The sequence below is a fragment of the Panthera leo genome, chromosome B4 (genome assembly GCF_018350215.1).
Source record: "Panthera leo isolate Ple1 chromosome B4, P.leo_Ple1_pat1.1, whole genome shotgun sequence".
NCBI lineage: Eukaryota > Metazoa > Chordata > Mammalia > Carnivora > Felidae > Panthera > Panthera leo.
In genome coordinates, this window is record NC_056685.1 from 55,174,090 (window position 1) to 55,199,890 (window position 25,801).

Here is a 25,801-nt window from a genome sequence, read left to right on the forward strand (position 1 = left end):
CAAAAACTTGATGAAGCCGACAGAGCAGTTATCATGCCTTTTTGTGTTTTTTGTTTTTGTTTTTGTTTTGTTCTGTTTTGTTTTGTTTTTTTGTGAATGAATACTTGGAAACTCAGGCTTAAAATGATTAATCCAAGTCCACACATCCAATATGTGATAGACCCAAGACTAGAACTCAGGTTTTCTAATTCCTGATCCAATTCTTTTCAATATATTCTCCAGAGACTAACATATTATTCTTTTATGTATCATAGATCATATAAATCATTTATTTCCAAGAGAAGTTCATAGATTCACTAAGTGAATCCTCAGTCTAGTATAGTGCATGGCCAGGAGTGTGGGCCTTGAGGTCAGATTGCCTGAATCTCTGTTCCACTAAACCTTGGGCAAATTAGCCAATCTGAACCTCAATTATAAAATAGTGATAATGTTTACCTTGTAGAATTGTTGTCAAGATTAAATGAGATGATACTAAAAGGCTCACGTCATATCTGCTCAACCTGTTCATTGTAATTATCCTTTCATCAAATTTTTAATGAAATGGTTTATGCGATGCGCATTCTACTGATATCCTAATTGATTTTACATTGCTCTTTTCTTCTTTCCCCCAGGGATTTTGTTTCTCTCGTGTTGTTTGATACAAGATGGTACTAGACATTACAGAGATATGATGTTTAAATCATAAGTCATTATGTCATCTCTCTGCTTTATTGGCACACATAGCTAAGCTTTATTAAAATATTCTTTAAGCCAAGAATTTCTCATGAAATATTAGGCTTGCTAATTTTTTCCCTACGTTTCTGGCCAAAAGCCTAGATGCCTTGTGTTTCCAATATAATATTTTACTGAATTTAATATATGCTAGAAGTCCAGTGAAGTGGGAACAAAGAAAAGGAGCTCCTATTTTCAGGTGAAATCTTGTCCCAAGTCATAGTCTTTTGCTACCTCTCTTTTCCAGTTTGCCAATGACATAGCAAATTCAGTGCCTGGGCCAAGTGCTTGGCATTTGTAAGTGTCTGAGAGTGACAGGTCACTGGGAGGACTTGGTGCCTCTATCTAAAATATGCTAGTAATTGTCATATGTGTTGAGGATCCTAAAATGGATGAGAGAGTGCAATTCTAGGTGGGTGTTACTGCTTGTTTTGAATGGGTGGTTGTGAGAAAGCGTCTCACAGGCTGTGAGCTATGCAGTCATTCCCACAGGGAAATAAAACTTGGGCTTAAAAAGTCAATGTTTGGAGGTGATTACTTATGGCAGGAGATTTTGTTTTGTTTTCTTGGTTAAAAGAAAATTACATTCTTTTTTGGACTTTCCCTCTCTCTCTGGAGCAAAGGTAGGGTGTGGGACCATGTAAAGAATGTCCAAAGGGTTTAGTCAACCAGCTCACTCTGCTGCTCATGTGATAGAAGAATGGGTCTCCCTCCCTTCAGTTTTTTCTTTTATTCCAAAGGAAAATAATCAGTAGCCAGCTTGGTATCATCACTCTTTTTCTGAAACTACTGGTTGTGATTTTGGTTTGTATTCTTGCTTTCATGTCACTCTCCAGACTGTGTTAAATTTTCCTCAGCATAAGATATTACTTCCAATTGGCATATACTGCCTGGCTACAAGCTTTTTAGGTCAGAGGTCAATCCCTGACCCAAAGTGAAGTAGTACAAAGTGGGCTGGTCATGTGTAAGATAGAAAGATGAGCTGGACAAAGGAGATTCCTTGCTTGATACTTTGAAACTGACAATCTGAGAAGTGGAGATAGTTATGGGCCCCGGTGCTAGAAGCCTTCATCTGAGATAGGAGTGGGTGGTAAAAGCTACATGCAAAGTGAGAAAGAAGTGGACAGAAGGATAGAATGCACAGAAGGGTAGAAGGAAGCTGAGAAGCTTGAGACAGAAAGATGGAATTAAGGGAGTGGACTGTCTTTAGACAGGCCATTAGACCTGGCCTAGTCGTCACTTCTGAGATCTGACAATTCTGCTTTCCTTAGATTCCAATGCAGAAGTGTGTTTTCAACACATCCCTGTCTCCCACTCCCATCCCCTGGTGCTTGAAGTGCCATCTCTGGAGATAGATCAGTGATTTGGGGGTGATACACTTAAAATTTAACCTCAGATCCTTACCTGTAAAATAAGTAAAATAAAGATAGTTATTTCAGAAGATTTTATACTATTTTTAGGGGCACCTTGGTTAAGCGTCTAACTTCAGCTCAGGTCATGATCTCACAGTTTGTGGGTTCCAACCCTGCAGTGGGCTCTGTGCTGACACCTAGGAGCCTGGGGCCTGCTTTGGATTCTGGGTCTCCCCCTCTCTCTCTGGCCCTCCCCTGCTCACTCTCTGTCTCTGTCTCTTTGTCTGTCTTTCTCAAAAATAAACATTAAAAAATTAAAAAAAAGATTTTATACTATCTTAATATACAGTAAAGCTTTGTGTTACCCTGAAAAATAATCTCCTTGAATAATAGTTTTTTTACTCAAAGGTGAACACATAGCAGATATTCATAACAGTATTACTCAAGATGAAAAACCAAAGTTTGTTTTCATGTAGCATCCCTTAATAAGGAGATAGCCACCTTTCTTTCATAGATGCCCTGCTCGGTTCATTACCCTTATGACAACCATTATCATCTCTTTGTTGAACTAAAAAAAGCCCACTCAACATAACCCAACAATATGTTGCCATTGTTATTTTTTAAAATAATAGAAAAAAAAAGTTGAATTTCATATCACTGGAAACACATTTTATGATCTATCCATAAGTGAAATGTCCTCCTAAGGTGGCCTTAGGGCTAGAAGATACACTTATAGATTATTGTGATTATAAGAATTTCTCTTTATGCTAGCCATTGTACGCTTATCTATGCATTTGTATTAATATGTGATGCAAAGGTTAATTCAACTTTATTCTTCTTTAGGACAGCAAGATAAAATGTGAGCATATATGTGCATGTGGAGGGTGGCATGCACATGTACTGAGGATTTGGAGGATAGGATGTAACCTTTGAAAGAGGGTTAACAGTACACCTTAAGAATTTAAAGAGTTGAGAATTCTATTTATGTCTACATTCAGACTTGATAAATATTTTGGGTGTCTGAAAGATTAATTTTTTTTAATTGCTCCTTAAACTAGTGTTGGAACAAAGCCCCAATTACTATGGGTCAAAGAGCAAATACCTAGATATGGAAGAGCTGGTCTAAATCCACTTGACTCTGATAATATTAAAGGTCAATAGTCTTTCACTTAACAATAACTGATAATGTGTATAAAAAGTGCATAATGTGGCTCTAAGAGAAAAATGGGAATGGAATGGCATTAAGTAGCGTTGTACTATTGCTGCATATAAACACATTACTTATTTTATGCAATGGGCAGATTAGGTAGGTGATAAAAAAAATGGTCAGAAAACAAAGCTCTTTGTCATTAGTGTGTAGTGTATAATTGGACATGATCTGTGATGGTTGGTGGCACGAAGTTCACAGAGAGCATTCTCCTTAGAGTCAGCTAACTTATTTAGCCAGGTATGACTCCTTTGACTTTTTGTTAATTTAGGAAGAAGGCACTGGTGACCATGGTGTGAACGGCAAAGGGAAATTTGCTACTGCCTGTAGAAAAAGAAATAATTTAAATCCTATGTAGTAGATATATAGAATGAATATATCAACATTTATGTATCAGTGATGATGACAAACACCTGTAGAAAAAAATGTGAAGATGGAAAGGTGAATAATCATCGCAGATAACTCACCTTCATTCCACAGTGTGAGGTATCGACAGTGAAACTTACCCAAACCCTTCACATTTATGGACTGTGAACATTTGGAAATATGATTCCAAATTCATCAGAATAACATACAAATGATTCAACACCTAACTCAGATGTGGGCAGGGGAAGCTTTGTATTTTTGTGAAGACATTTTCCCCTTAGATTCCATATTGCTGATTAAACCACAAAACAAAAGAAAATACATTCAGAACCCATCTTCTTGGGTAACATTCAGTGCATTTAACTATATGTTTCAATGATGGAACTAAGGGGTTCACTCAATGACACTGAAAGGCTTGTTTTAGACATCTGGAGTAAGGTAATGTCAGGAAAGAGAGCAAACATGTGAAAATCACCTTCACTATTCTCTGACTTCACATTATGCATAACAAAAGGAAACTACAGTGATGAGTGAGGTGGGTCAGTGATTCCCAAACTTGCCTAGTTATGAATCTCATCTGGAGACACTTGCCAGAACAGAAGCCCTTTCACTGGAAAGTTTGACCCAGGTGATCCTTACTAGTGCTTGAGAAAAACCATTGTGAATGATGTGTAATTACTAAAGAAGAAATCAAACTTAAGTTACAGGATCCATCCTCTTGACTACTGTTTCTTATGCTAAAATGCTAAGGTTAGAAGATTGCCTTTAACTTTAGATAAATCAATAGGGATTTATCATAGTACTATAAATCACAGAACTCCAAAGAATGTAGTACAAAATAAGTGATAAAAGATACAATGGAAGACAGCTATAAAAATTGATCAATAAACCTTAGGGAAAAGTCCAGACATCTAGCCATTTCATTAGAGATGTCATAAAATTTATCCATATAGCTGTTTCACTTAATGGAAACTTCCACATAGGACCTATATATAAAACTAATGAAGTGCATGACTGTGGCAAATGTGAAACAAAATTGTCAAATCAGGGTATTATCTCAGCAATTGGTGTTAATTTACATCTATTGATCACCTTGGTTGATACCCAATGATACTGTAAGTGAATGAATAATAACCCTATTTAATCAAGCAAAGAAAAAGAGTAATTTATGATATAATACCAAGTCAGTATAATTTCACAGTAGAATAAACATAACACAGAAGGTGAAGGGAATAATCCATAATACTAGGCACATGGCTAGTGGTAAGATAATCAGTGGATCAATAATCTACACTTATTAGGGCCTACTGCAAGCTAGACACCATTAAATGCAAAGGGCAGAAAGACAAAACAGACATGGTCCCAGATCTCAAATATCAGTTACTTGAACTCAAATACCAGTCTTCTGGTATCTAATCTAGCGCTAAGCTGACTTTTAAATGGATGATGAGTAGTAGCATAAAAATAGAGGATGCACAACCCTTTAAGAGAAATTTTTTTTTTTACCTCTCAGTGATACTAGTTATCTTGTTGGTTTTCACATAAATTTTTATGCATTAGTTGATTTTATCAAATATTAAGGAATTAAAATTTATAAAATTAAGTTTGGTTAGTTAAATGTAAAATTTGTGAGTGTAAAATTTGATTTGGTTAAGTCTCATCTTTTATAGATATGCACCTATTTAGTAAAGAATTATTTCAAGATGAGTCATTTCTATATTCAGTAGATCAAACATGTGATATAATAAATGATTAAACAGTTAAAAAATCATCCCTGACTTTATTCAGTCAGTTTAGTTTTGTAAACAAACACTCAACTTAAGTGACTAAAAGTTATGAGGGAGCCAGTGACCACTCGGGTGTTAGAATGATAAACGTGATTCTAGGTTTAGTGTAATTAGCTGCGGATCTGTTGACATTGCTGGTACAGAAGTATAACTTACAAATATTGTGAGGAATCACTCTTATGGGTAAGTCCCCATTTCTCTGTGAGAATGAGCTATAAGTTGATAACAAGCGTCATGTAAATGCAGCCTTGTAAAACATTCCCATGCCAGAAATACTTGGAGGAGATTGGTAGAAATTTTAGAAAATATTTTCAAGATTGATTTAATAGTTATTGATTCCATTTTGTTTAGCTTTTGGGGAACAGTAAGAGGATTTTTCTCCCAGTGAAGTTCTTTATATGCAACAAAGAGTGACAATTCAAGCAAAATAACATAGGACATTGTGTCCGTCCTCGTGGAACTTACTAGGTAAACATCAGGACTCTATATTCAGGTAAAGGCCCAGTCATATATTTTGGATAAATAAGTATTACATATTTCCCAAGAGTGAGTACATAATATAATAAATTGAACACAAGAACTATATGGAGGAAGCATAAATTCTCTTTTTCCATCAGTCATAATTCTTCAAAATCTAACAATGCATATGGATCCTCATATGAGAATCAATGGTATTTATACAACGTGGGCACAGAATTATAGTAGAATGCTTTGGCTGCTAGCATGACAAGTGCAGATAAATTTGGTATTTTAAAATTTGTTAATTTATATTTAAGCAAAACAGCATTAATATTCCATACATTTCTGATGCACTCCTAACACACATAGTAATACTAAAATAACATTTTGATTCCTTTTTACATGTACGTTAAAATTAGAGCAAAATGGATACATGTGTGACACCACTGTGCATAAAAAGAGGTATACTCTCCCATCTTGAAATAGACACTTGTTATATACATACTTATATAGGCAAATATAAATTTGAATCTTGAATAATGTGGAATTTTAGGGCTCAAAATCATAAACACATCTAATGATGAGTTAAATCACAGAGAGCATTAGCTGGCCTGCCACTGAAGGATTGAATCTATTTATTCTTTGAACTTTAGTCTGGAAAAACCACATTATGCCTGATACCTTAAGAACTCTCTCCTTACTAGACAGGGAAAAACAGAAGCTTGAGTATACTTTTTCAAATGTCCAAACTCTTTTTATGATCTTTCCAGTTAAGGCTTTGGCTTTACAAAGCTACTATAAATGTGGTGACTTCTTGGTAACAGAAAACAATTTAGATGAGGGAAAAAAAACTGGTTAAGGAAGCATCAGTATTACTAATACTAATGAACACAGAACATTCACATTCAGTAGATAATGAATTTGAGTGTTTTATTTTCTCACTGATTAGAAAACCTGTCCTTTTAATCCTCTTCCAATAACAACTGGAGACACCAACAAAAAGGAAAATATATTCTTACAGAGTACAACAATACTGAATACTCATGATAACCTCTATACCTGAGAGCTATTTAACAGACTTAAAATTATGAGAAAATATAGCTGTTGACTTACCACTTAAAGTAGCTTACATGTTTTAATGCAACCTGCTATTCTTAAAGGTAAAGTGGCTTAATCATTAGAAAAACATCAGTAATGAACCTATTTAAGCAGTAGAGTCTAGGAAAGAAAAACAAAAAGGAAGTATCCATATAGGAAATACAGTAAAGTGTCATCGGTAAAGTGACATTGTTGCTAAGTACAAAGTCCCACAACACAACAAATAAGCTTTACGAAAGAGTAAAAATTTAAGAAGCCACTTTATGAAGGTCAAGCTGATGATCCATTAAGTAGGTTATGACTGCATTATTTTAAATCCATGTATTGTTTCAAGACATCCCTTCACATGTCTGCACGGACAAAAGAAGCAAAAACTCCATCTTCTCTAGCCAAGAGGCTTTCTGGAGTGTCATATTCTAAAATATTTCCTCGCTTCATCACAATAACTAGGTCTGCCGTCAGAATAGTGTGAACCCGATGCTGTGAGTGAAAAAAAAAACATGTATTTGTTACAGATTTCAAGGTACAGGCAAAGCTATGGAATATGCATATTTCATCGATTATTCAGGGACAATTCTTTATCTCAGGGCACTAGGAGGTGCACAAAACACAGCCTCTTTTTCTTATTTAACATATCATTATTTACATACTTTTAAATGCTGGCCAGTGTAACTGGGTTTGGGATGGGCTGTATTAAATTGAGTGTAGCTAATATAGTAGTTTCAGTACTGTCATGGATGTGTAAGGAGGCTAATTTTGTTTGTCAAATAATTAAATGATAAGAAGAACCATCATGGACCAGTTGGGTTATCATTTAGTCTAGACTAAAACGATCTCTTGTGTGGAGTCAACTAATTTGTGGGCTAACACACATCTGAAGAACCTTGGAAGGTGGTTCAATTCTGGGAACACAATATGAGGAAATCCATTCTGGCATGCAGTATTAGAATGAATTATCCGGGACTTTAGACACGCCATGTTTTAGTCTTTAGACATCACTGCCACACTCTTGTTCTCTCTTTCCACCTAGTACCCTTTGGAGAGAAGCTTTGGGATTAGTAACTAATAATAATAAAAACTATCACTTACTGAGCATATGCTATACATTAAGTGCTCCACACACATACTTGTTAATCATCAAAACATTCCTCAAATGTGGGTGTTATCTCTCTCTGCTTTGTTTGCAAGACCACTGTGGCTCACAGAGATAAAGCAAAATCAGGAGATCACGTATATAATAAGTAGCAGAACCAGGATTAAAACCAGACTTACTAACTTCAAAGCATGAGATATTTCCACCCTGCTATCAAACTGTTTTGTAGGGAGTATCTGGTACCTTAGAGGATTGTTCGCCTACCATTATTAGTGTTATGGTTAAGAGCATGGACTTTGAGGTTAGACTGGACTTGTATTTTGGTTTCATCATGTTTGGTTGTGCGATCCTGATCAACAAACTAAATTTTTGTATGTCTCAAGTTCCACATCTGTAAAATGATGGTAATAATATAGTACCTGCCTCACAGAATGGTGGTGAGGATCAAATGAGATTATCCATGTAAAAAAAAAAATCAGCATCTTGTCTGACACATACAAGCAAATACTAAATGTCAGACACTATTATTTTTTTTTTATTTTTAAAATTTACAAGGGAAAAGTCTGTGCTGTGGGCTTTTCACTTCTCTTGGTAAGATAAGTGCTGAGAAATAGAAATATAATGTGAACCACAAATGTGAGACACATGTAATTTTAAATTTCTTAAAAGCCACATTTTAAACCACAAGTACACAGGTGAGATCTATTTGAAGTTACATTAAATCCAGTTGATTTTTTTAAGTAAGCTCTACACCCAGTGTGGGGTTTGAACTCATAACCTTGACATCAAGAGTTGCATGCTCTACAGATTGAGCCAGCAAGGCATCCCATGAAATCCATTCTAATGATATATTTTAGCCATTAAAATATTTCAATATATAATCAATTTAAAAATTATTAATGATATCTTTTACATTTTTCTGTAAGTACTAAGTTCTTGAAATCCTGTGTGTTTCACACTTACAGTATCTCTTAATTTCGACTACTCACATTTTGAATGTTCAATAGCCACGTATGGTTCAGGGCTACCATACTGGATGTGGACTATGCAGGTCAAAACATCAGAATGCTGATGGGAGTGACGGACCCAGAAAAACCATCTGTTTATCTGATACACAATTTTCCAAAGTTCCTTCTCCTTACAACCCAGCATCCAACCTAAAACCATCCCCGGGACAAAGGCCTATCTTCTTCCCTGGGCCATGTAGATGGAGTAGTCTCAATGCTTATGCTCTCAGAAAAGCAAAGAGACATAGGTGGACAGCTAAAGGTGAAAAGAAAGACATATACGGAGTATAATAAAGATGCCAGCTTAGAACATGTACCAGTATTTCCAATATCCATAACAAACCTATCATTTACTGACTATTAATGAATGATATAGGGGCACCTGGGTGGTTTAGTCTGTTAGCATCTGACTTCAGCTCAGGTCATGATCTCGCAGTTTGTGCGTTTGAGCCACGTGTCTGGCTCTGTGCTGACAGCTCAGAGCCTGGAGCCTGCTTCAGATTCTGTGTCACCTCTGCTCTCTGCCCCTCCCCCGCTCATGCTCTGTTTCTGTCTCTCAATAATAAATGTTGAATGATATATATTTAGGAATTACCAAAATTTGTAGGATACTGCTTATTTATTTTTGAGAGAAGATCAGAATCACTTGTATACCCATGCATTTAGAAAAAAAAAAAACCTTAAGTTTAATGAATTGTTTAATATCTGCTGTGTATTTTCCCTCCAAAAAAGATTATTCTTCAATCATCATATCATAGATGCTAAAAAAGGAATTTGGCCTTTAAATCCATAAATAGAATATAATAAACATTGCCTTGTTTTACTAAAATAACATTTACTTAAAAAATAGAAATAAAAACATGGAAAAATCTTGGCCAATGAAATATGTACGTGGTGTCTATTCAATTAATCAAAAATATTTTTTGCTTGAGAAACTGTGGTGTCAATTATAATAGCATTGATGCAATTTTTGAAATGCTCTAGAGAAATTAATTAAGAGTGAAGAATAAATCACTTTCATAAATAAATGCCGTGCACTATTTTCGTGCATGAAGGCTTACTTTCAGAACCCAAAGACATTTGTCTTTTGAAGTTCTTTCACTATTTTCAGTTTCAGTCAACAAAATTAACAGAACAGCTTTTAGCAGGGAAGAAAGAATAGTAACTGTTAACATAGCTGAGAATCACTCTACAAGGGTTCTGTCACAAGTTGGTGGTTTTCTCTTTCTGTTAAGAGCCTGTTAAGAGAAGTTGGTCCCACGGTAATTCATCCTACCCATGGCTTTCTGTGTTCCAATGGGGAGGTATCCTAGTGACTACATTAGTGGTCTTGAAATGAAGAATGGGTGAAAGATACAGAAGTCTATGAAAAGTATTCAGTGAATGTAGGCAGATAAGAAAGAGAACATAATTTTTTGGTTAAAAATAGAAATTTTGCTATGGGGTGCCTGGGTGGCTAGTAGGTTGAGTGTCCGACTTTGACTCAGATCATGATATCGCGCTTTGTGAGTTCCAGCCCCATGTTGGGCTCTGTGCTGACAGCTCAGAGCCTGGAGCCTGCTTCGGATTCTGTGTCTCCCTCTCCCTCTGCCCCACCCCTGCTCACACTCTATCTCTCTCTCTCTCTCAGAAATAAATAAAGATTAAAAACAAATTTAAAGACATACAAATTATGCTCAAGTAATCTAGGTGTGGACTAAATGGGGCTACTCAGCAATACCATGCTTCATGCAGAAGACAGAAAACTAGTCTTTTGAGTAGGCAAGGGTCTGCTTCCCCCACCCCTTTACCTGCTCATTTAGGGGCAACAGGAAGTTCTTTCTCCCCCCAAATATCTCCCTACCTTCTCCAGGGAGAAAATTCTTGAAAATATTAGAGAACTGTTTTTCAAGTTAGCTAATTCTCTCACCCATTAAATCCTTCACACTCCAGTGTGAATGACTTAATCAGGTAACTCTCCTCCAGGACAGAGTTCATTGGGAAAGTGAGAAAAAAGTGGCTTTTTCTTTACCTAGGCCCAGTGTATAAAAGGTGGGCCCTGATGGGAGTCATTTCCTACCACTTTAAGAAAAGCTGCACTTCAAAAGGTGCTCTTTCCCCATGTATCAGTCACAAAAATGGAAGCATACAAGCACTTCATACATAGCTCCCAGTACTCAGCGGTTAAACATAAATAATTCTGTAAATTAAATAATGCAATCTTCAGGGCACATAAGGAACATGTACAGTGTTTTTAAGGACACTTACAATATATCCTCAAAGAATAGTGAAATTGGTCCATAGGACAGAGGTAAATCTGATTCTCGGGTTTTCGTAAATACTACCTCCTGCATATATACGTACTTAAAATTATGCATGTGCTTCATTAAGTATTGAACATAACTGAAGCAGCAGGTTGAGCTGGTTTGCATGAGAATACCCCATAGGCAGTTCCTTCACCATATCCCCATCCCCTTTAATCCCTGCATTAGTCCTGCCTGACTGAGGGGATGCCACTAGATAACTACCAGAGAATGGGCTAGTTGGCAGAGGAGCTGATGACGGTCTACTTGTTGGTCATCACCAAAGTGGAAAAGAGGCCATTCTTGTGGGCGAGCAAGTTTGGAACATTATCACACTCCACTAAAATACCCTCAGAGAAGACTAAAACAAGACCTGCATCCAAAATAGAAGAGACACGGTGCTGGAGAGAAAAGAGAAATGGAAAGACAAGAGTCAGCAAGACGGAAAATGTCCAGGTGATTCATTTAAAAAAGTTATTGTTAAACATTAAGCCTAAATGCGAGCAAGAAACCATCCATCTGCAGACAGGAAGAAGAAAACCATGGCCTACATTAAGTAAGCTATGACAAATACAAAGATGTGAGCGATCCTTCAATTTGGTGCTCAGAGAAAGTATCTGCCTCAGCTGTATCTCATTGATTTCTTTCTTGTTTAAACAGTTAAATGAATAGAGACATAGAAATTAAGTGTAAGTAGTAGCAGAATTGGTAGTCATTTTGAAGAATTTTGCTTCTGAAACTGCTCATCAGATGATCAGATTATCAAAAAGAGAATTACCCCATGTGAATTACCATCTGTGTCTGGTGAAAAAACACAGGCATTCCTGCTGGAATCCTTAGATTTAGGATATCACATCATTAGGGGAGGTAGGCAGAACAGACAGTTTGGGGAAAAACAATATAAAGACTTTTAGAGCATAGCTGTGTGTATGTGTGTGTGTGTTTCACACACACAGAAGCACTGGCAGAGAAATATATCATTCAACGTGCGTATACTTGAATTGCCCAAAAGTTAAGATTATTGAATCTTGGAACAAAACCCAAAGAGGAATAAATAACCCTGTCTCCAATACTTACAGCTATTGTAACAACAGTGCGGTCTGCAAAAGCCGTCATTACCACTTTCTGCAAAATGTTTTCCTGTCAAAAAATAAATAAATTAAGTCTGAATTTTCTCTGGACTTCTTTTTCTTGCCATACTATTCCTCCCTAAGACCAAAGACCCCCAGGCTTCTGAGAATTCCCGGCTCTTGTCTTCTGAGGAAGGTATGACAGCGGGCAGTGCCAGCAGCAAGCTTATGCTGGGTTCTGTATGTGTCTTCAAAAGGCCAATAAAACTCAGTGATCAACACAGAATGACTGATAGACTTGTTAACCAGGGAACTGGAAGGGGAAAATGAAATTAAATGGGCATGGAAATGCTCACTTGAGTTATACCGAACAGTATGTATTCAAAACTAATAAAACCCTAAAATGGTGTTAATCTTTGGGTTAGAAAAGGGAAAAAGTAAAAATACATGCCCCAATTCAGATTTTGACCCATAAAAGAAGAACCATCTAGGCAAAAACCATTTTTATCCTCACTACAAACTGTTACCATTATACCCTGAAAGATGTTTTGGGTAATGATTCTCTCTCTCCTAGAGGAAAACTTGATTCCTAAGTCTTCTTAAGTTTATTTATTTATTTTGAGAGAGGGAGAGAGCGAGCGATCAGGGAAGGGCACAGAAAGAATCCCAAGCAGGCTCCATGCTGTCAGTGCAGAGCCTCATGAGGCTCGATCCCACAAATCATGAGATCATGACCTGAGCCCAAATCAAGAGTCAGACACTTAACCGACTGAGCCACCCAGGCAACCTGATTCCTAAGACTCCTAAGTCTTAATATGAAGACTTCCTTCCAGTTAAGGTGGCCTATCGCCCATTAATTCATTCTCCCTTTCTCTCTCATCTCTTTTAAGGCTATATTATACTTACGATAATCCCCAATATTATAAGTCATTAGTAATTAATACTAATTTTGATGTAGTTATGTTTATTTAGTGAATTGGCTTAATTAGAAACTATTTTATATGCTTCAAATTATGTTAACTTTGAGAAGGAGATACAACTTTCTGTAATTGATTAGAATTACTAGAAAGAACTGATGTCAAATTAGCATCTCCATGTATAATTGACTCTTAATAATCATGAAACTGTTTCATATGTCTGGATATTTTTTACCCAACCTAAAGTGTGCAGCAAGAGAATACCGTATGTTTGTGGATGTTTTTTATTTTTGTCCTTTCTGATGCCAAATGTATAATATCAAGTTAACTTGTAAAAGAACAACATTAATTGCTAGCTCATACAGTTTGTGGTTTAATGTGACATTTTCTCCACTCCATCACATTCTTCTAGACAGATCCTTCTTGGGTGTATTTAACAGTTTTAAATAATTTCTTTCAAAAGCTAAAGTTTCTGGCTTGTTCCTGTGATCACACTGAGAAGACCACTGTCAGTTCTAGTGAATCCTTCTTCTTCAAATTGCTTTAGAAAATAATGATTGATTTTGTTTATCAATTTCTATTAAATAGAAATTTGCATACTTCATTTTACAACTTCCATGGCATAAGACTTGAACACTTGAATACAGTACAGTACTGTTGTCAACTGAGCATTGGAATTTTACTGCTTTAAGAATTTATCAAAAACTGGGGTGTCTGGGTGGCTCAGGTGGTGAAGTGTCCGACTTCAGTTCAAGTCATGATCTCATGGTTTGTGAGTTTGAGCCCCACATCGGTGTTGATAGCAGAGAGCCACTTCAGATCCTCTGTCCCCTTCTCTCTCTGCCCCTTCTCTGCTCTCTCTCTCTCAAAAATAATTTTTTTTAAAAAAAGAATTTATCAAAAAGTGATGGCAAGTTTATTTTATGTTTACCGGTAGTAGGAATTGCTTTAAAAGTGTCATGTCTCCTTTATCATAATTTTCAATGTGCTATCATCCGTTGATTAAAGAAATGAATGAGAAGACACTCAAAACAACAGTACTGAGGATTCTGAACCCAGTTGGGGAAAAATAAGTTGTAGTTTTTACGTGTGTCTCTCCAACTCTTCAATTTAAAAAGCGAGCACATTATCTACTCACTGTGGCCATGTCAATGGAAGCTGTTGCTTCGTCCATGATGAGAATGCTGCTTTTGCGGACAAAGGCCCTAGCAAGGCAAAACAGCTGTCTCTGTCCAACGCTAAAGTTCTCCCCACCTTCAGTGACAACTGCATCTACATCAGAGAGAGAAGCAAGGATTTCACTAAAGAAATGCTACTAACATTTTCCTTGAGCAAAGTAGGGGAAAATAGTTATGTCCTACAAGAGCACGCTGGACCTCAGTGTACTGCTGCGAAGATTTCATAGTGGGAGGGCAAAGAGGAATTTTACTTTGGGAAAATGAAGATGATCCTGGGCCATCCTATTTTTGACAACAGATTGTAAATTACCTCCTTATACTAGGATATAAAATACATTCGGCATCTTGAAGACTGGAAGACCTTAGAGGTCATTTAATTACTGAACATAATTATCTAAGGAGATTATTTATTATAATTATCTAAGGCCCAGAGAAATGAAGTGGCTTGCCCGTAATCACATAGCTAATTTGTAGTAGAGCTTGATGAGAAACAGAACATTCTTGACTCTAGTATCCATTCTTTTTTCATTATACCATCCCACTGGACTGTAAGGTCCATGTGGTTAAGGACTGGGTTTTGTTTTTGTCCATCAGTGTGTCCATCTGACATAGTGGCTGAATAAAACATTGTATGGATAGATGAATGTTACATCCTCATTATCATTTTTGTTTGCTTTCATCCATATGTCATAAACTGTCCTACTATGAAGTTAAGATAAATTCTGTTTCCAAAACATCTCTTTTATTAGGTTTCAAACACTTCTTCTTAGGGTCCTGGAGGTAAACTTCTATTGATCATATTCTCATTGCATCAAATTTTTATAATTTTTCGTGCTTGGGGGCTATGCCTTTATTCTCCAAATTTTAATTTACATAATAAATAAGGAGGGTGATGGAGGTGATGAATATTCTTCATCAGAGTTGGCCTGAACCAGATCTTTATCAAGCAGTTGATATAATCTTTATGGGGACAATGAGCATAAACAACACTCAATTACATTGTGTAAATACAATCTCCTGTTGCTTACACTGTACCATAACCCTTGAACATCATGCCCATGATTCAAAACAGGTGCATGCATCTTTCATGTGAGTGAAGAGGACTATAAAGTTTTCATTGCCTGTATTCCAACTACTAACGGTGTGAGTGTCTCTACCACAAGAAGGGTATATATGCATTATCAATTTCTCAAGTAGACTTATTGGGCTTACCATGAGAGACGTCAAAAATTATGATAGGAAAGTTCTTCCAGACCTCTGGAATTGCTCCCATGGTCTAACACTGGCAAGGTCAATAAAACTACCCTTAAAGACATGCTATCTCAATTTCTCTTTGTGGGATGCCTTCGCCTTGGAACCTAATTAAAATCATATTGTTTTTGAGTAGGTCCTCCTAACCAAATAAACTAATAATAAACATGGTTTTATTTTGGAGGCTGATTTTCTTTCTAGATGCCAATATAACACAACCAATATGGGAACTACGTGTTATTTATTAAAATTAAAATTTATTAAAACAATTTTATTGAAATTAAAATAAAATAAAATTTATTTATTATTCATTAAAACAATTAAAATTATTTATTAAAATCTAATTTAATAAATGTTTAATTTATTAATACTTAATAATTAAATTAAATTAATATTTAATTTATTACTATTTAATTTAATCAACCAGCTCTGATCTTTCTGATTACTTTCTTAAATGAGTTCAGATTTTTTAAAAATGTTTATTTATTCTTGAGACAGAGACAGAGCATGAACAGGGGAGGGACAGAGACAGAGGGAGAAACAGAATTTGAAATAGGCTCCAGGCTCCGAGCTGTCAGCACAGAGCCTGACGCGGCCCTCGAACCCACGAACTGTGAGATCGTGACCTGAGCTGAAGTCGGATGCTTAACCGACTGAGCCACCCAGGCACCCCATAAATGAGTTCAGATTTTAAGTCCAAAACAATAATTCATTTTTATGAGTTGAAGACTGCATTGTACACTTTGTTGTTTTGGTTTGTTAATCACTTTCTTTCATTATTCAAGTTGTTGTTTTATTCTGTCATCAGTTATTTGCCAGAAGTTGTCCACCTTACTCTTGAGCTAAATTTATATCAGTGATTGTTTGAGTACGTGTTTTATCCTTTACACAGGTGGCTAAAACTGATACTGCAGCAAGGTCATAGAAAATGATGTCTTCACAAAATTATGTTACATAAATATAAGAAACAGTCCCTCCTGGGAACAAAGAAAGTGGTTGCCAATGTGGAGAACTGCCTGCTCCTAAATGGTACCTCCACTTTGAACTTAGTAGCCTCTTCAATCCTTTTACTCATTTACTGAGGGTTAGAGGTCATGTATATCATGTGAGTAGAATGATCACAAGGAAATATTCTGATTAAAATGACCTGTACCACTAAAGGTGAAAAGACTGAAGAGTTAAGTGTATTAAGAGGAATATTTTAGAGTGTTCATATAGAACAGAATTTGTTATAAGGTTCATCCTTTTGCATCCCATGCAAATCATTAGATTTTAAGTGTACTAATGACCTTTTGGAAATTATTTTAAATATAAGGGGATTTAATATGAATTATGTAATTCTAGCATAAAATATAGATAGAGATATATAGAATTAATTGCATATATTAAAATAAATGTATTCTTTAGAAAATATACCTAGACCTCCTGGCAGGGATTTGACCATATTCTTCAGCTGAGCAATTTCTAGAGCTTCCCAGAGTCTGTCATCTGTGCATTTACACTCTGGATCTAAATTAAATCTGTAGGGGAAGAAATAAGTTATTTAGTCAATAAATAAAAATAAAGGAATTTTTACATATGCTTGCTTATTGCTATTCTTTCCTGAAAATGTAAATCCTGGGGTACCCGGGTGGCTCAGTTGGTTAAGCATCCAACTCTTGAAATCAGCTTAGGTCATGATCTCAGGGTCGTGAGATGGAGTCCCTTGTTGGCTCTGTGCTGGGCATGGAGCCTGCTTAAGATTCTCTCTCTCTCTCTCTCTCTCTCTCTCTCTCTCTCTCTCTCTTTCATTCTACCCCCGGCCCCCTGCACTCACACACGTGTGGTTTCTCTTTTTCAAAAAAAATCTTAAGTCCTGTTTGTTTTGGTTATTATTATATCCCTGGTACCTAGAACAGTGCTCAGGATAGAGCAGGCATTCAATTCATGTTTGATGAATAAATGAATGACCTCAATGTTATGAACAATGTTTTTTGATGATAGTTAGTATATTTATATGTGAGACATGACATGGTAAAATTCATTATGTGGATTTATCCAGTTTCATATTATATTTAATGTAACTTGAATAATGTCTAGCAAAGTGTTTCCACAGAACTGATGATTATATGGGAACATATAATGATATCTTAGATGAGCTGTGCTGCACCAACCACAATAGTAGTATTCATCATAAATATATTCAGAGATAGAAATTCACTATGGTATCACTAAATAACTTGATACATCCACAACTTTTATTTATTTTCTTAAAATTCTTTTTTTTTAGAGAGCGTGAGTGGGGGAGGGGCAGAGAGAGAGGGAGACACAGAATCTGAAGCAGGCTCTGAGCTGTCAGCACAGAGCCCAACATGGAGTTCTAACTCACAAACCATGAGATCATGACCTGAGCCAAAGTTGGACTCTTAACCCACTGAGCCACCAAGGTACCCCTACACAACTTTTAATTAAAATGATTTTACAGCTGAATATTGAGCAACCTTACATACATTTTCTCTTCAAGACAAAAAGAAGTGGCAAATACTTCTTTGTAATTAAGGTAGAGGAGGGGAGCCAGAGAGAACAAAGGTTGTATGGAATGAGAGACATGACCCGGCAGATAATGCCATGGTGGGGTTTGGAGTCAGACGAACATTATTTGGAATTGGAGTTCTACCACTTACTAAGTGTATAAACATGGACAAATTAGAGCTTCTCTGAGGTTTAAAATTCTCGTATGTAAAATAAGGATAATAATATGTATACTAGAGCAATGCTTTGAAGATTTAATGAGACAATATATTCAAAGCACTTAGCAGATAGTAGATACCTAGATACTGCCATTCTTTCTTTCTTTCGTTTTCTTTTTTTACTGTGGGAAACCATAAACTAGGTATCGAGAAGATTGTAGCAGCTTCTTAAAAGCAATTTTGGCTGAAAGAGTAATTGTGAGGGATAGGGGAGCCAAGGGATTCACTGAACTTAATATCTGCTGAGCCCAGGCCAGACGCATAAGCAATAGGCAGGATATCTGTAAAGGCAGAACACCTTAGAAATGTCTGTCAACAATCACTGCTCCAAGTACAGAAGAAAAAGTAGCTTTTGTGGAGTCAAACTTAAAGAGCAGAGCTCCTAGAAATATATAAGGGACTGGCTTCTATAGGTTAATTCAGCAACTCTAGGGTTTCCCAATCCAAACTGTTGGTCAGAATATTTGATCTTATCATCCTTATTTTGTTTGTTTGATTGCTTTTTTATTTTTAATTAAAAACAAAATTGTATTTTAAGTAGGGCCACACCCAATGTGGGGCTTGAATTCACAGCCCTGAGATCAAGTGGCTTGCTCTATCCACTGAGCCAGCCAGGTACCTCTCTGATCTTATCATCCTGATAACATCATTCACACCTACCTGAAAAACAGTTCTGAGTAAAACCCTCCCATGAGCCAAAAGGTAAATCCTGAGGCATACAGGTTTCTGTTGAATACATCACCTACCTAATAGAACCACTGAATAGTATTGGATCCTGCAAAATGATTGAAAGTCTAGAACGTAGTGTGTGCAGTGGTAGTTTTGAAATGTCTATCCCATCAATGACAATCTTTCCTGTTAAAGAGAAACAAAAATTATAAGCACGTAGGAAAATCAAAAGAAAAACAATATTATTTACAAATTGAAAGTACTTGCCGGGTTCAGGGTTGAAACTCAGAAGATAAAGCTTTCCATTTAAGTATTAAAAACATCATTATGCATCTCTAAGAAAAATATACATTTTGGTGATATTTTATCTTATGTATTTTCCCTTAAAGAGATTCTCAGTTTCTATTCAATTTCTGTGGTTCATACAAACCAAAAGTACTTTTTCTCCTTAATCGGTCTTCTTTCTTCTGATATTCCTTTACCCTCCTTCCCTGTTTATTTTCCTTCACAAGATATTCTATATACATTTACCTATCTGTTTTAATTGTCTTTTTCTCCTAACCACAATGATAACTCCTTGAAGACAGTGATTTTTATCTAAATTATTTACTCTTGTATTGATTGAACAGAACATTGCTTTGCAAATAAGAAAGGAAATTCTATGACATACAAATCAAATTTTAATGAATTTCTCCATACTGTGTTTAGACTTATCAGAGACTTGTGCAATCTTGATGTTTTTTCCTCAAATTGATAAGCTATTTTATCATATCACTTTGTGTAAAGACAGTATTGCCCTATGAAATGAGTGGCCAGGTGAAAAATGGCAGGTGGGAGTCTCTTTTCCAGCTAGATTTAGATTCAAGAAGAAGCAAAGTGATCAACTTAAACTTTCTTTTGGGAGTACCACATTATCTATTAAAATCTTAATAGCTTAATGCTAAATAAGAGAATCAGTCATTGAAAGTCCACATGGAGCCTAAAATCATGTTTCTGGATTCGTGAGGAAGGAAAAGGCTAATCTAATATGTACAGTTACAGCCACAGGTTTTTTGTTTTTGTTTTTGTTTTTTGAATGAAAAGTGTCAATCAATTGTCTTTGGATTATGTCATTGACTTACAATGCAAAGCCACTGAAAGTCCTCAAAGTACCTGTGTATTATTACTTGCCATGGAAGGGCAGGCTGCTAACCCAGTGGCTGATGCCTACTCTGCTTCTGAGTCTAAACCCTGAAGAGACTTCAATTCCTGTTCATCTGCGCTGTTCATAAACTGACCTCTTTATCTCACAAAGCTGTTGTGTAGATTACATTAAGTAATATAAACTGTCAAGTATAATAAAAATGTGAAGTACTATAATTGTCAGCATAATCATTTCAGATAATAATAGGAAGCACTTCCTTGAGCTCATGATCAAGCACATTGCTGGATCCCCTTTTATTCAAGATTGCTTATGTGCTGGGCTATTTATAGGCCACTTGATAGACTAAATAATGTGACATATTTTTTCTAAAGCAAAGATTAAATTATTTCCACGTATCATATTATTAGTAATTTTGTGGATGCATAAATATTTTTGTATGTTTTCAACATGTGCTTGGCAGTTTGCAGCTTTGCTGCCTCACAAAATGTTCAACATCATTAAACCATGTTACTAAGATGATAGTAAGAGTCATGCAGCAAAATTAATAATGTAGATTACTTATCTCCTTGCATTTTTTTCCTTTGATGGGAATGGATATATTTTTAGTTTCCCCTATTCCTTTCTCTTAAAATGCGACCTGAATCTACTGCTGTTCAAAATGGATGGTACTGTTTTCGTTTTACCAGTTTATTAGAATTCTTCAATAACAGTCTCTAGAGTTGAGTTCAAGGCTAATAATTTTATTAGCAATTCTATGTTCATTCTTTACTTCTAGAGTGTTTATCTGGGACACCTACCTCAAGCCATGGGTTGCAGGACACAAAGTCCTTATAAATATTCGCTTGTTATTTCTGCAGGATTAGGTAAGTTGATGTTGCATTTTTTTAAGGAAAATCACCACATAGTCATGAAAAAAAAACTGAGTTAGTAACTCACCATCAAATATATCAACCATTCTGAAGAAAGCCAGAGATAATGATGATTTCCCACTGCCAGTTCGGCCACATATGCCCACCTAAAAAAGCAAATGTCACCCAAAGAGAAGAGGACACAGAAAATGGGCAAAAGTAGTTTTAATTTAGACAAGATACCATGGTGAAACTGCATTTCTGTTTAAATAGTTATAATAAATCATTATTCTTTTCCTAGGGTTCCTTTATGTATTACCATTAAGATGAAAACATAGAATCCTCACCAATCTTCAATGACTTCATTCTAGCTCTTTTTATGTGTATGTGGTTGTGTTGTTTTTCCTTTATGGCTTAATTTTTGTATTTAGTGTATTGTTGGTCTAATAAGTAAGTATTCAACTTTATCTTAGAAGTGATGATATTATAACAAACAAGACTGATTCAATTTTTTTCTGCACATTTTCTCTTTTTAAAGTAACTAAAACAAACCATTTTGGGACTAGAGCTAGTACAAATGCAAAATTTCTCAAGGGATGTCCAATATGGCTTTGAGCCAGAAGCCAAAAATTTGGAAAAACACATGTATTGTTGATTTCCCTGATCTTCGTGGGAGACTAATGAATGGCAATATAACTTAGAGAACATGTATTTTATCCTGATCCTATCTCCCCTCTCTTTTATGTAGATAATTTGATCTGTAAAGTACCAGGAGTGTTACATGAGCCCAGTGAGAATGTACTTGGCTGGATGTCTGAAGAGCTTAGGTAGTGATAAAATGGCTCCATCAAAGGTTTTGTATGAAACAAATGGCAATGAATTCCATACCTTTTGCCCAGGTTTGATGTAAGCCTTGACGTGTTTAAGAACAGGTTTCAGATTATTTTCGTATCTGACACACAGATCATGAATCTTGATCTCCCCTTCCTGTGGCCAATGTTCTGGAACTTGAGAAGGGTCTGGGGGGTGAGGGTGGAGTAGGGGAAGTCAGAGAGAGAGGAAGAGAGAGTGGAATGGAGGGAGGGAGAAAGGGACAGAGAGAGAGAGAAAAGGAAGGAGAGAGTGACAGAAAGAAACATACGCATACTGATATACATTTATACATACAAACATATACTTTTTTGGTAAATTTAAAGTAATACTGAACCAAATGCTATGTCTTTTTAAAATTAAAATTACATTCAGAGTAAAGGCCTATTGATTAAGAACTTCCAAAATAGTTATTTTGTGTTTGTTTTGGAGCATGAACTATCATGTTTTTTCTGCATTCCATAACTTGATTCTCTTTAAGATAGTTATTCATTCCTTTGTTCAGTCAGTCAGTCATGAAACATCTGAGTACTTAAAATGTGAGAGGTATTGTGCAATGTGTTGGAAATATGGAGACGAAAGACACACCTCATGGTGCTCACTGTGTCCTGGGGGAAGCATACAAGTAAGTTGGTGTCTGCAACACTGCAAGGAGAGTCAGTGATGGAGGCCAACCCAAGGTGCTCTGGGAGCACAGATGGTGGTAACCTGAGAGTTCCGGGAGGGTTTCCAGAGGAGATGGCGGCTGAGATGAGTCTTACAAGGATAAGGGGTGGTGAAATTTGTTTCAAATATATATAAAGAGAAAAAAAGATAAAAAGAAAACCATAGAAAGAAACCATAGTATGTTGGTATGGCCAGAGTAAAAGGTGTGTAGATAGATGATGAGAGATGAGACTAGGGTAGGTGGGTAAGGATCGACTAATGAGGAGTCTAGTGATCTTAGCTTAACTTATCTGGGTTCTGTCCTTGAAGATCTGGATAGCTATTGAAGTATTTAGGCAGAAGAATGCATTTTAAGCATGAAATTAAGAAAGATCATTCCGTCTTCAGTATTGAATTTCCTGCCAATTTTATTCTAGCAAAGCTGAGAATCTCAGTGAGTAGTTTTAAGATCCAAGTTTCTTGACATCTAAGTTAAATTGATCTTGAGAAAGAAAACACAATAGTACATAGTTTAGGCTGGTAACTAATGTAATAAAGTCCAAATACTTTTTATAATTCTCTTTAAATATTACTAAGTAATATCTATTTGGATTCTGGTTGTATCCAAAACTTTTCAGGCCTAAGTAGTCATATTATTTCAGGTATACCTTATAAAGCAAAGTCAAGATGAGAAGGGATTCTCTGGATATTAAAGTGGAAAACAAAAGCAAAAAAGACAGTGTCTGACACACAACTATCATTTATATAAAATAAACACTTAAGTGAAACAAAATAATATTCAGAACAATACCCATGGTGCCTTCATAGTTCTCAGACTCCATAGTTAAGAAACTGTTCACTTTCTTCACTGCCCCCATTTGGACCTCCAGGTCAGCCAAGTTCCTCACAACCCAATTCAAATAATTGGTTATCTGTGTCAGGTGACAAAAAAGTTAACACGTTTAAAATAAAGTAGCAATCTTTGTAATCACTGGATATTTTAGGATAGGATGACTTGGACAGTTAGTGTACATCATGTGCTATGACTTATAAGTGCTGCAAGATATCAGAGACCAGGGAGGGTATCATGGGATAAAGCAGGCAAAGAAAGTGTCCACTCTTCTTCAAGTGTCCTCAAATGTCAGTGTTGTGTAAACTGTCCCCTGCTTCCCTGCACAAGTTGTATTACCTGTTTGTACTTCTCTCATTTATATTCATATTCATTTTAGTTTCTCAGAATGGGTTGTGAACGACTTAGGACAGGGATTTCACACCTCGGGAGTGCTATCACCATAGAGTTTGAGCAGTTTCTAAAAACTGACTCACAGTATAAGAACTGAATCCACACTGTCCTAAAATGCTGAGCTTGTGCCCCATCCTACCATTATTTGCAAGATGTCATTTCATTATGAATTTCAAACTGCTCCTCTAACATCCATGAATAAGAACTGACGATGACTATAGAAAGCACCTCCAACACTACATGAAAAGAGACATTTTCATCCATACCTACCGTAAGTGCATACAGAAGACCCAAGCCCACCAATCCAGAATTGGAAGACCCGCTGATGGATGCAATGGAAGCAGTGAGGACAATGCAAGCTCCCAAATAATCCTAAAAAGGAGCAAGTAAAAAAAAATGCTAAAAGATTTTCGTCGAGTTCTCAAACAAAAGGTACCAATCAATTTAGAGAGGTGGGTACTAAGACAGTACACATAAATTTCAGGGGAAGGTTACCTAAGATGTGGATGAATGACAACTCACAATATTAGGGCTGGAGTGGGAGTAATTCAGCACTCTCATTGCATCTGTGCAGAAATGGATTCATACAAGTTAAATAACTTGCCGGAAATTAAGCTGCAGTTGGTGGCACCACCAGGATCAGACATAGGGTTTCTTTTTCTCCTCCCCCACCCTTGCTATAGCATTGTGTTGCCGGACAAGTAATTATTTCGAAACTTGATTTACTACCTTCAATTTCATGTGTGCTTATGTCAGGGTTGTGATCTAGCTCCCTTGTGCTATATAGTAAGGGCTTGGCAGAAATTTGCATCTGGTTAACTTTAGATTCTTGTCTAAACTGTTTGTCAAATATCTAGGCTTAGAGTTTGGGACATTAAGTCTCCAGATTCCATGTAAATAAGGATAAGGGTTTATATTTGTTCTTAAATGGGAAGTGTGGGCCTGTCTTAGAGCATCTGGATGAGCTATGACTCAATGGTAAACTCTTTTGTGAAATTTTTAAAAGTTCACTGAGGCCAGTCTTTATCTCAAATAAGAAACAGGGCACAACCATCCATTTTCAAACACCTTGTTCCTTCCCATTTCCCAGCACTCTTAGTCATTGTTATGTCTTATCATTTGTAAAAGAAATCTTTCAAACTTTTCATGCTGATGAGTCACATGTTCCAGAAGCAGGTAGCATTTCAGGCACGAGCACTTCTACAGTTATTTTAAGTCTCATCTCACTTGTGACCTTTCAAGTCGAGATATGTCTCTGATCCCTCAAAAAAAAAAAAGCCAAATAACTAGATGCTAAGACATTAATGACAGCAAAAAAAAAAAAAAAAAAAAAAAAAAAAAAGACTTTAATGACAGTAATGGACTGCTTAACATGCTGGAGTAACAAGTGAAGTTACTCAAATCATCTCCCATGTGAGCTTTCCTAACTCTTTTTAAAACAGCTCCAAAGACCTAGTTCTTGAGGAGCAATCAGTAATCCCAGCCTTGAAATCAGAGATCTGGGCTCAGACCCTGACTTTGCCAATTACCAGACAAATCATTTAAACCCCTTTGAAACTCAGTTTCTTTGGAAAATAGAAATGATACCTAATTCAAAGACTTTGAAAGGACTAAAAAAGATTAAATGCCCGTTAGATTTCACCACCTCCATGTATCAGGATGTCTTTTTTCCTCTGGATGATTTTCAAACGTTTGAAGCAAGCTCAGAAGTTTATGTGCATCATAAAACATCAAAGGTTAAAAGAGGCACTAAAATTTAATTCCATAATGATTCCCATGATCTTTATAAAGAATAAAGAAAGAAATCATGCAGAGTTACTCTCTTGAGGCAGTAAATTCCAAAGAGGTAGTAAATGCTCCTTGGATTGCTTCTTC

The 25,801-nt window shown here is 36.2% G+C and overlaps 1 protein-coding gene across 5 annotated transcripts in view; it reads right to left on the minus strand.

The window, feature by feature from the left end:
- Positions 1-6,798: 6,798 nt before the first annotated feature.
- ABCC9 (ATP binding cassette subfamily C member 9) overlaps positions 6,799-25,801 on the minus strand; it is a 129,913-nt gene continuing 110,910 nt past the window's right edge. For all 5 annotated transcript variants that reach the window (XM_042946008.1, XM_042946009.1, XM_042946010.1 and 2 more), the window contains 9 exons: positions 24,197-24,298; positions 23,495-23,615; positions 22,057-22,187; positions 21,257-21,335; positions 19,254-19,362; positions 17,195-17,298; positions 14,488-14,621; positions 12,440-12,502; positions 6,799-7,460 (listed from right to left, as the gene is read on the minus strand). In XM_042946008.1, the coding sequence (XP_042801942.1) occupies positions 7,323-7,460; positions 12,440-12,502; positions 14,488-14,621; positions 17,195-17,298; positions 19,254-19,362; positions 21,257-21,335; positions 22,057-22,187; positions 23,495-23,615; positions 24,197-24,298 (981 nt within the window). In that variant the 3' untranslated portion in view covers positions 6,799-7,322. The remainder of the gene's footprint in view (positions 7,461-12,439; positions 12,503-14,487; positions 14,622-17,194; positions 17,299-19,253; positions 19,363-21,256; positions 21,336-22,056; positions 22,188-23,494; positions 23,616-24,196; positions 24,299-25,801) is intronic.